Below are 12,825 nucleotides of genomic sequence, written 5' to 3'. Positions count from 1 at the left end.
GTTACAACTTAAGATCGAAAGTGCTTTGAAAAATCAAAGTAAATACGTAACAAACAGAACAAAAGTTTGCTCAAACTAGCATGCTCATTTGAGCATAAAATCTGCTCTATTGAGCAATTCCTTTGTTCGTTCGAGCATCTGGTTAATTATGAGGCAGAATGCAACTAGAATTTTTTGAGCATTTACTCGTTCGAGCACTTCAGCACAATCGCGTATGTTCAAGGATATCTAACTGTTATGTTTATTAATATAGGTTATGTAAGGTTATATTCGTTCATTATATACTGATTAAAATGTCAGTTTAGATAATGAAAGGTTGGGATAAATGCATGCAATCTATATTATATATAGAGGGAATTGCATATAGGGAGAAGGTTGTTGAAAATCTTATTTTCTCTTTTCTCTTCTCTTAAGAATTGTGAAATTCTTGTCTTCCTCTTCTTTACGTGAATACTTATAAAGAATTATAAACTCTTTGTTTATTTTTTGATTTCATAATCTACAAAACAAGTTATTTCCTTCTAAGCACTTTGTACTAAGTGTTATAGAGTATTTCCTCCTTTCCTTAATGAAGTTCTCACAAAGAATGTTCACGGGAATTAAGAAAAATAGAATCTTTTAGATAGTAGATATGTTATTCTATTTAATAATAAATATGATGGAGGAAAAATGAAAATCATAATTATTAAAAAAAATTTAATAGAAAGTTCGTGAAAAAATATAGAGGCTACAACTAATAAAAAAAATATTTTTATAGAGTAAGTGAAAAACATGTGGGGAACATAAGAAATACACAAATGTTAAAATGAAGTTAATGGAAGATATATGGGAACCATAAGCATTGTTAAAATAAAAGAATAAGGATGTACAAGGTTATTTTTGTTCAAAATTTGTGATATAAATAGAAAGATTCCTTATGGGAACAACAAATGGAACATCTCAAAATGACAAATGAAAACTTCTTTATGGACAATAACTAGTATCAAGTTTTCGAGTGACATACGTTGTTGCAAACTAATGTTCAAATTTTCTACAGCTTGATGATCATATAAAAAGGATTTTCGTTGCCATATACACAGGGGAATACCAATTTGTAATTTGTAATTTGTATTTTGTGCTGTGTATTTCATTATATTTCTAAAAATATATAATAATATTTATTCTAACCATGGTAAGTTACAGAAATGCGTATGCTGAGGTGGATATGTGGGCACACATTGATGAATCGTATTAGGAACCAAGAGTTTAGGAACAAACTAGGGGTAGCCCCTATCTCTGAAAAAATGCGCGAAAATAGATTGAGGTGGTTTGGACATGTGCAGAGAAAGACTTTCGCCGCCCCTGTGAGGAGGGTAGAAAGCATATAGTAGAGGGTAAGAGGAGTCGAGGAAGACCCAGAAGAACTTGGGATGAGCAAATAAAAGTTGACTTACATGAGTTAAACCTCTCTGAGGGCCTGACTAGGGATATGAGTAGTTAGAGGCGTCATATCCATGTTTTAGACTACTGATGTCCTCTTAGATTACCTTTAGGTGTTCTTGCTATCTTGCTTCTCTTGTTTCTTTTATTATTAGTTTTTTGTTTTCTTTTATTTTGTAGTTCGTTCTACTTATTTATTTTATTTATATGCATTTAATTCATCTTTTCCGTGTAGCTACGTCTTCTTATCTTTCTCGAGCCGGGGGACTTCTTTGGCCGCGCTTTCCTTTATGGGTATGAGTTGCTGCCATCCTTCCTCCCCAGACCCTATCCATAGTTTTTCTATGAGCATAATACACTAGATAGGATAATGATGATGATGATGATTCTAACCATGGTAAGTGTTACGGATCTCACTTCAAATTTGATCAAGTTAATAAATTCATGGGTGTGAAATTTCGTAGATGGCATAGAAAGATACTCTTACTCTTGACTTCCCTCAATGTGGCCAATGTGATTAGTATGCCAATAACGGAGGACAAGGAGAATAAAACTTTAGAGAAAACAAGCAGAAGGAACAAATGAGAAAATGATGACTTTATTTGCCGGTAACATATTATAAACGATATGAAAGATTCTTAGTTTGATGTTTATCAATTTCATGAATCCGCTAAGAATTTATGGGATAGTCTATAAGATAATTAGATGGCGCAAGATGTAAGTTCTAGGAAGTTTCTTATTTGTAATTTCAATGCATGTAAGATAATCATATATTAAGGAGTTTCTTTGCTATACACATAGGGAGATACAAATTTGTAGCTTGTAATTTGTATTATATATTTCATTATATTTCTAATAATATATATAAAAGATTTGATCCACTCTTCATGGTATCTTGGTTAACTGGAATGGTTTTCAACCATATCCTTGAGATCAAGGCTGTTAGAATTCGAAGGTAACTAGAATCATAAAGGAGGTGGGATCGAAATTGTTAGAATCAGATCGTAGGATAGTAAGATCCTATAAATATGTTTTAATATGCCATAAGATACTTGATTATCAGTCATATTTCTTCAAATTAGTTCATGTTTTAAAGTTTTGAGGTGTAGATATAGTTTTATTTGACTTCATCTTTTATTGATTAAATGAAATACTTTTAATAATCTTTTTACAAACTAAGAGAATCAATAAATACATTAAATTTTCATAATGGTAACTACGATAAATTTTTATCTTATATTTATATGTAATAAGTAAAAAGCTAAAATATTAGGTTTTTTAATGATTGAGACTACCCTTGAAGGTTCGGATCGTTGGATCGTAGGATTGTAGACTCAGGTTGTGATCCTATCACCCATATTTTTCATCTTGGTAGGATTGGATGATCCTACCATTATTATGATCCTACTTAAGATCAGCTCGTCTATTTTTGGATCGCCCAATCGTATTATCGTATATTTTAGAATCAGAACTTTGATAACCATGCTTGAGTTTCGATTGTGTATTTGTTATAACTACTTTAACATTTGGATTAATAGTATGAGTTTTTTTATCAGTGGTGTGTTGAGGGTAGGGCACCATAATTCTCGACAAATGAAGCTATGTCGATTTAGGCTACTTCATTAATTTTCAAATATTTTATGTTATATGTTTGTATTATTAATAGGAAAGCTTGAAGAGATTACAAGCACCGTAAACGAGATTACAAGTCTTAACAACACACTACAAACAAATAAATAAATGACTTGAAATAAATACCTATAAGCCAAGATCTTTAAGATAATACTGTCTCCGAAAACTTAATTCTAAACCGAGACACTGTTTAATTTTCATAAAAACGTTATTCCGTCTACTTGATGCTTAAGCTTAAGAACTTTGAATACACTTTTGAGATAGAATGGTTTGCATTGAAATATAATCACTATATATTTGAACAGTGTGAAGAATAAGATATTATATTGAGCATACTTAGAAATAAAATGAAATAAAGTAGTTAATTTCCTTTACTTTTAAAAGTTATCGAGAAATTGGGGGGCAACAGGATCAATAAAAATGACAGCAAAAAGGAGTACAAAAACCCTTGCATTAGATCTCTTTATATATGAGTTGGAATACACACTCCATTATCCCATGATCATCGCCATCCAATGCCAATAAGTGATAAGTTTGGTGGGAAAATTAGGGTTAATTAAATCCTAATTGTCAAAAATCCTATGAGCCCAACTGTCCAGAGTGAAAAGCCGACTCGGGCTTTCCTTAGCCCAATTTAAAGTTGAGTCATCTTTAAATTCTGAAACAAACGTAATTTTCTAGAGGAAAAAGCCAATTCGATTTTTCCTTGAATACTTATTATAACGTTAAAATCTTTACACTCTAAATTTCCAACATTTTATGAGGTTAACCTACTCTTAATTTTGATTTGTCTCTTTAATAACGACCTATATCCATTTTTGTTTTACGCTATAATTTTATTATTATTTTTTTAACCTTATCCTTATAATTCATCTATCGTATTCATTCCATCAATTTGGTTAGTGTCAAACTTAAATTCATGAACAAATTGAATTAGTAGTAGGATAATTTAAAAATAAAAATTATAGAAATTAGATGAGATGGTGAGAGTATCTATTAGTTACACATTTGCTAGTTCATCACCACATAGAAGTGTATTATATTTATGACTCTCTTTTCTTTTCATTATTATTGTTTCATTTGATTTATTTGTTTTATACATTAAACATTCTTAATTTGTAGTATTTTATTTTTGATCTATGAGTCAAATAAAATCTTACTTAATTTGTCTAAATGTAAATTTATTAATATTAATTTTTTATAATTTTTAGTTAAAGTAAATATAAAATATTTAGGATAAATATGTGCATTGACAGGGACAATAATGGTGGATAGGAAGAAGTGGACTTAATTTCATTCTCATCCTTTTATTGCACAAAAGATAATTTACATCCATATATCCATGATTTGAAAGACACATTATAATTCATATCTATTTTAAATATTATACCAGAAAAGGTGATTGAAAATGGGAGAAAGTATAGAAAATAAAGTGATAACAATAAAGCATGAAATAGATGAAACACCCAAGGAAGATGATTTCCAAATCATTACTAAAACAATTAACACAAATTTCATAAAGCCAGGTTCAAACCAAGTTCTTATCAAGTGTCTCCAGATTTCTATCGATCCTTATCAACTTAATCGCATGAAGAAATGGAGCCCTGGTCATAATTCAATTATGGCTGCATCCAAATTGGTCCCTTGCCAGGTTCTTTTTTCATCTCTGAATTCTTCTTTTTTTTTTTTTTTTTCTATGTGAAGGAAGAGCTAGGCGAGATTCGATTTCAGTACCTCGTCTGAATAAATTTGTACTTTCTACAATTAAAATAAGACTCTATTCTAATCTATACGATGTTTTCCATCTGTCGAAAGTCAACTGTGATCTTAAAAGAGTTGAAGCATGTATCATTTTTTTTAGAGAAACTTAAATTTTATTCTCGTTTCCCCTCTTCTAGTCAAATATAGGGAGAAATCGTAATTGTGGCAACGGCTAGCAAAAAATATTCTTTTTTTTATTTTTTTTATGTACAGTACTTTGGGAGGGGTAAATAAATAAACAAATAAAATACAAGTAATGTAAAAAAAAATGAGCTTGCAAGTACATATAAGCCTATTCCTTTTTTGTTGTTAGTAAATCGATTCCAACACATACTTTGTGTGGAATGTGTGATAAGTTTTGTGAAAATGATAGGAAATTGATAGTCATGGAGTAGGGAAAGTTGTGGCATCAGGACATCCTCAATTTCAAAAGGACGATTTAGTAAAGGGACGTCTGAGTTGGGCACAATATGTGGTGGTGGAGGATGTCAATTTGAACTTGTTGGTTAAATTTGATCCAACACCATTTCCTTTATCATATCATCTTGGAGTTCTAGGTATCTACTTTTTTATTTCACTTATTTTGATATTTTAATTCATCATTAGCAGAGTTAGTATTAAATAAAAGTAAATAAAAAGAATAAGTGAATAATACAAAGAAAAGTTTGATGTTTTTGATTATTTTCTCTTATATTTGTTGTTAATAATTACAAACACAGTCTTTTCCTCATATTTGGACTAAAAATGCTTATTTTAAAAAGTAAATTTTTCTCAAAGTTTAATTTTTCAATTTTCTTTTCGTAAAAAACGTTTACTTATTCTAAATTTTCCTATTCTCTGAAGGGACTAGTGGGCTCACAGCATATTCCGGGCTTTTTAGACTGGGTCAGCCCAAGAAAGGGGAGAGGATTCTAGTATCTAGTGCTTCAGGATCAGTGGGCCATTTAGTTGGACAATACGCCAAGTTATTTGGTTGTTATGTTGTTGGATGCGCAGGAACTACCGAAAAGGTTCATTTGTAATACAATATCGTAGTCTTATTTACGCCTTTTCTATTTTTTATTTTTTTTATGAGTTCATGTTTAGTTGTTAGTATATAAAATATGTTGGGGTCTTAATTATCAACTTAAGTTTTTGGCTGAGTTGGTTTCTTGATATGGTATCAAAAGCCAACGCAACAAGAGGTTACGGGTTCAAATCTCAACCATCTTACATTTAAAGTGAAATATTTAGCAGTAGGTATGAGGAAAACCTATGTTGCATCCACAATTCTAGCCCAAAGGGTTCTTGCGTGAGGGACGTGTTAGAGTATATAACATATTCTAAAACCTCAACCATCTGCTTACAATTTTAGTTGAATTGGTTCCTTGACATTACTTCACATTAAAAAAATAAATAATTAATAAAAATAAGTTTTAAACAGTAACAATCAGTTGCAATTGATAAAAATCAGTTGCAATTGATAAAAATCAGTTATAATTGGTAAAACTTAGTTATAATTTATAACTAATAATGAGTTACAATCAGAAAAAATCAGTAAAATTCAATATCAATCAGTAAAAATCAGTTATAATATGGTTTTAATCAGTTAAAATAAGTTTTAATCAGTAAAATCAGTTCAATCATTAAAAATCAGTTGAACTAAATAGCGCTTTATCCTTAATCGTGTGTGCATTCAACTAATTTTTAATAAATATTTGTAGCATATTTGTAGCAATTCTTTACTTATAGTTGTTAAAATTTATTATACCAAAGTTTTTCAATATATATATAATCATTGTTTTGAATTTATCATAATGATTTTAAAGCTATATCAAAGAATCAATATACTTGTTATTATTTTATTGAATATTTTACATAATTTTATTAAAGTTTACCTTTTTTTGAGAATATTACAGGTTATCTTATTGAAGGAAAAACTAGGATTTGACGAAGCATTCAATTATAGAGAAGAAAGTAACCTGAAGTCTACTCTTAAAAGGTTATTTCTATATATGCATGTGCCATGTTAAAGACTTTAAAAAAACATTTTTGTTTTTTATGATTACGATATTAAAATTGAAATAAATGGAACTGATCAATTAATAGAAAAATGTAAATATTGGAAACTCATTGTCAAAGAAAGTTTGACAAAATACAAATGGAAAAGCTTTTTCTGTTTTCCAAGAAGAGGAAACCTCATGATTAAATACAACCTACACATAGGATATTTTACTTATTGCTAGGATATTCTGATAAAGCTCCCATACATAAGACTTTAATTCTCATCAGTAGAAAAGGTGTTTAAAACAGATATAATTTGAATATCGATATTCACTCGACTTTGTAACCGGATTCGATTTGACCCGACTTAAAAATGTTGAACCGACATGAAATATCTGGCTTGAAATCGACCCGATGACCGGAATGAACATCTCTACTTATCACCTAAAAGAAATTCAATTCCTCTTTAATGTTTGCAATTAGAGGATTATCTTTACCTCAAAATTAGAAATGGTCATGGGTCGGGTCCACATATATTAGTCTCCTTGTCTAATGTTGAAGACATGTAGTCCTCCAAACCCAATAATGATGAATATTCTAATAAGGCTAGGGATAATTCAACCAAATTATGCAGATACTTCCCAGAAGGAATAGACATATATTTTGACAACGTAGGAGGAGAAATGCTAGAAGCAGCAGTTGCAAACATGAACACTTTTGGTAGAGTGCTTGTTTGCGGAGTAATATCTGAGTACACTAATCCAACAAACACTGCTGCTCCGAACATGCTCGACGTGATTTATAAGCGAATCACCATCCGAGGATTCTTGGTTGCTGATCACAGGGATGACAGTAATCTGCTCGATTTTGTATCGACAACATCAAACTACCTTCATGCAGGGAAATTACAAGTGCTTGAAAATATTTGTTATGGTTTAGAAAGCATTCCGTCAGCTTTTGTTGGTATGTTTCATGGCCGTAACATTGGCAAGACTATTGTTAAACTAGCGGATCATTAATTAACATCATTTCAGGGACCAGCCAATAAGCCTACAAATCAACAATCTGCGGCCTATTACCTGTTTCTAGCTAGGATAATAATTGTACCTTAAGTCTTTGTTTGTCCGTGGTGTAGCCGACTGCCGAGTATAATCAATATTTTAACATTTTTATTTAAAATAATATTTACTTTTATTAAATATTAATAATTTTCTCAGTATAAAACTACCCTCTCCGACTCATAGAAGAGGAGATATTTACTTTTTTTATACTATTCACTTATTACTCTTAATTTGTATTTTAGTATTAATTTATAATAAAATATAGTAAAGTGAGATCTGGTTGGATTCGTCTCAATGCAAAGATTATTAATATCCACTTTTTATAATATTTCGTTATGTATAAATTAGAGATATTAAGCATTGAATAAGTGTATTGGACAGTGTGAAAATGTAATAGTTCCATTTTCTCTATGAATTGGAGGGAGTATATCGCAATCCATTCTACGATAAACGAATTTTATCCGTTCCCGTGATCTGCGATCGCGACCGGTAGATATTCCGTCTATGAGTGGTAACAACGGTTAAGTGATATTATATGGCTTGGGATACTGCATACTAAGGCCCTAACCTTAAATCATATTCTCTCTGTTTCTTAAAGTTGTTCAGAATGTTCACGAGAATTAATAAAAATAGAGTTTTTTAGATGATGGATAATCAATTTGATATAGAATTAATAAAAAGATCATAAACATTAACAACTACTAAAATAAAATGAGCTCAAAATTTATGGGTATCACAAAAAAAAAAATGACAAATTTTATCGTTTCTCTCTAACGGTACACAAGACTTTCCCACACCACCGCTGCTCCCACCCCCACCCCCTTCCCTCCCTTTTCTTGCAGGTGTGGAAACCGATCACCATCCTCACCACCACAGGTACAGTAACGTCATTGGACCACCATCCTTACCCCCAATCTCTGTCTCACCGCCGTAGGTTGAACCAGACAATTTGGGGAAGGAAGGCCGGCTGGCGTACAACCGCTAACAGAGGTGATACCCGTCCTTAGCCCTTTATATTTCTTAGTTTCATTCTAAGTCTTTTTACTATTTTTTCTCTTCGCTGTAGGCTAATTAGCCCATTACGAGATTTGTTATTTGCTGCTTCTAACATACTCCATAGTTTTTGGTAGTTTTTGGTAGCTTTTGGCATAGCTTTGGCTTTATGAACATTTGTTTTGGTACCACCATTTTCTTGTTAGGTTGTTTTTCGCGCTTTCTACAATATTTTTTATTTTATTATTATTATTATTTTTTTCTCGACAATTTGTTTTTTTTTCTGTTTCGTTTTTGTTCGTTAATGTTTGTAAGTGCTTCAAAGTTTTCGTTGTGCGTTTTTCTCTCGTTTGATAGTTCAATCCGAGTATGTTTGGTGACGTTTGTTTTTTAATTTCGTTTATCCCTTTGTATTTTCTTTTATTTTTTAAAGTTATTTATCTATAAATTTTTTTATTTTTAATTTTTTTAATTTTTATTTACTTTTTATTATGATTGTCTCATTATTTTAATCTTGTTTGGGGTTTTAGCTTGGTTGTTCTTGGGTTAGAGGTGTTTACTTTTGTGAGGGTGTCATCATTCTTTTCCCTTTTACCTTTGGTCTCGTTCCGAGTAATCGAGTATAGAATCAGAGAGGACTTATGATAACCTGATGTAGAAGTGAGAAGGTGAAATGATAGGATTATGCTAGTTAGAATAGTAGTGGGGGAAGAGGTCGTATCGATCATTAGTGCTTATGGGCCCCAAGTTGGCCTCGATGAGCAAGTGAAGCGCGAGTATTAGGACAACCTAGGAGATCTTATTGATACCATCCCTGCCAATGAAAAAGTTTTTATAGGTGGTGACTTGACATATTTGTAAGGATGCAGACGTCTATAACTCGGTTCATGGCGGTTTTAGGTATGGTGTTACAAACGAGAGTGGAGTGAACTTGCTTGAGTTTTATTGGCAAAAGAGTTAGTTATAGAAAACTCGATATTTAAAAAGAAGGATGAGCACTTGATAACGTACAAGAGTCGTGGGCATGCAACCCAAAGTAACTACTGTTTAGTACGGAAGAGTGATCGGACCTCGTGCCTAGATTGTAAAGTGGTGCTAGGTACAGAGATGCCCACCCATCATAGGTTATTAGTACTAGTGTTTCGTATGAGGAGGAAAATTATCGAGAAGAAGATAGATTTTAGACAAACGATTATGTGGGGAAGACTTAAACGGGATACGACCACAACCGTATCAAACAAGATCAAGTCGTCAGGTTACCCAAGTACATAGGACGATGCAAATCTAATGTGGGCGGCTATGGCTGATAAGATTCGAAAAGTGGCAAAAGAGACTTTAGGAGAGTCGACGGGGAAACCAAAGGTGTACAAAGAGTCGTGGTGGTGGAGTGAGGAGGTCCAAAAGAAGATAACGGACAAAAACAAAAGATTCAAGGAACTTTTGGCTTGCACGGAGGAAGAGGATATGTTACATAAGAAAGAGAGTTATAAAGAAGCAAAACGAGCGGCAAAGAAAGTAGTAGCAAAAGGTCTTGCGTATGAGGACATGTATCAAAATCTTGATACCAAAGAGGGGGATAAGCATATTTTTAAGCTGGCAAAAGTCAGGTCTTGGTAGAGGTAAGACTTAAGGACAATGAAGTACATCAAAGATGAGAGTGGGCGAGTGCTCCTTAGACAAGAGGACACCAAAACAAGATGGCATCAGTATTTTTTCCAAATGCTCAAAGAGACTACGGGAGTACATGAGGAGGGTCGACAAATATATGAGACTCATAAAACGCTTGATCATGAGCCGACTAGTGATATTACCACGGAAGAAGTAGGAGAAGCTCTTAAAAACATGGGGAGAACAAAGGCAGTTGGACCTGATAACATTCCGATCAAGGTGTGGAGGTGTTTAGGAGAAGAGGGCATTAGATGGCTAACTAACCTTTTTAATGTCATCCTGAGATCAAGTAAGATGCCTGAAGAATGGAGGACTAACACACTTATCCCACTATATAAAAACAAAGGCGATGCACAGCTATGCGGGAACTATAGAGGAATCAAACTTCTATGTCATACAATAAAACTATGGGAAAGAGTGATTGAAAGGAGGATTAGACAAGAGATAGTGATTAGAGAGAACCAATTCGGCTTCATGCCAGGAAGATCAACCACCGAGGCTATCCATCTTTTGAGGAGACTGATGGAAAAATATAGGAAGCAAATGAAGGATTTGCATATGGTGTTCATCAACCTGGAAAACGCGTATGATAGCATACCACGAAGTATCGTCTGGAATAGCCTCAATGATAGAGGTATTTCATAGAGGTACATTCACACTAGTGGAAAAAACCTTATATGCTGCGGTTTTATCCTCGTAATATGCTGCAGTTTTGACACGTAGAACTAGTGATAGCAGCATATAACACAATGCTATATGCTGCGGTTCACCTTGAACCGCATCATATAACCCAATTTTTTTATTTTTTTTTGTTTTTTTCGTTTTATATTAATTCACCTATAAATATTAATAACTATATACATAATAATTATTACACTAATAATCATTTAATATTTTCCCAATCATCACCAATCATCATCCAAATTAATCATCAGTTAAAAATATATATATATATATATATATATATATATATATATATATATGTATATATATATATATATGTATATATATATATATATGTATATATATATATATATATATATATGTATATATATATATATGTATATATACATATATGTATATATATGTATATATATGTATATATATATATATATGTATATATATATATATATGTATATATATGCATATACATATACATATGCATATACATATACATATACATATACATATACATATATATATATACATATACATATATATATATATATACATACATATATATATATATACATATATATAAAGATATATATATATATATATATATATATATATATATATATATATATATATATATATATATATATACATATATATATATATATACATATATATATATATATATACATATATATATATATATACATATATATATATATACATATATATATACATATATATATACATATATATATATATATATATATATATATATATATATATATATATACATATATACATATATATACCTATATACATATATACATATATACATATATATATATATACATATATATATATATATACATATATACATATACATATATATATATACATATACATATGTATATACATATACATATGTATATACATATACATATGTATATACATATACATATACATATACATATACATATACATATACATATACATATACATATATATATATATATATATATATATATATATATATATATACATATACATATATATACATATATATATATATATACATATATATACATATATATATATATATATACATATATATATATATATATATATACATATATATATATATATATATATATATATATATATATATATATATATATATATATATATATATACATACATATATATATATATATATATATATACATACATATATATATATATACACATATATATATAAATATATATACACATATATATATATATATATATATATATATATATATATATATATATATATATATATATATATATATATATATATATATATATATATATATATAAATATATATATATATATATATATATAGATGTTTTTTTAATTTTACAATGAACACATACAATAGCTTATAATGTTAGAGAGGCAGAATTTTTTTTTTAAGTAAGGGGTATTTGCCGCGGTTCCAAGAAAACCGCAGCATATAACGTTATATCCTGCGGTTTTCTTGGAACCGCAGCATATACCCCTTATTTTTTATTTAATTTTTTTAAGTAAGGGGTATATGCTGTGGTTCCAAGAAAACCGCAGCATATACCCCTTTTTTTTTTTTCTTCA

The 12,825-nt window shown here is 30.2% G+C and overlaps 1 protein-coding gene across 1 annotated transcript; it reads left to right on the top strand.

The window, feature by feature from the left end:
• The first annotated feature begins 4,281 nt into the window (after positions 1 to 4,281).
• LOC130815320 (NADP-dependent alkenal double bond reductase P2-like) lies at positions 4,282 to 8,150 on the top strand. Its single transcript, XM_057681745.1, has 5 exons — positions 4,282 to 4,702; positions 5,186 to 5,369; positions 5,656 to 5,822; positions 6,711 to 6,793; positions 7,430 to 8,150. Exons 1-5 carry the CDS (start codon positions 4,460 to 4,462, stop codon positions 7,812 to 7,814), a joined length of 1,062 nt encoding a protein of 353 aa, XP_057537728.1. The 5' UTR covers positions 4,282 to 4,459; the 3' UTR covers positions 7,815 to 8,150.
• Positions 8,151 to 12,825: the final 4,675 nt, after the last annotated feature.

This window comes from Amaranthus tricolor, chromosome 6, assembly GCF_026212465.1.
Source record: "Amaranthus tricolor cultivar Red isolate AtriRed21 chromosome 6, ASM2621246v1, whole genome shotgun sequence".
Lineage (NCBI taxonomy): Eukaryota > Viridiplantae > Streptophyta > Magnoliopsida > Caryophyllales > Amaranthaceae > Amaranthus > Amaranthus tricolor.
Note: the sequence above shows the minus strand (reverse complement) of the source record. Positions and strands in the feature narration are given on the sequence as shown.

Bases quoted from the DNA above. Each gene is read 5' to 3' on its own strand.
- LOC130815320 (XM_057681745.1), top strand. From the start codon at position 4,460: ATGGGAGAAAGTATAGAAAATAAAGTGATAACAATAAAGCATGAAATA. The intron at 4,703-5,185 runs GTTCTTTTTTCA...TGAAAATGATAG, and splicing joins CCAAATTGGTCCCTTGCCAG to GAAATTGATAGTCATGGAGT. The intron at 5,370-5,655 runs GTATCTACTTTT...TATTCTCTGAAG, and splicing joins ATATCATCTTGGAGTTCTAG to GGACTAGTGGGCTCACAGCA.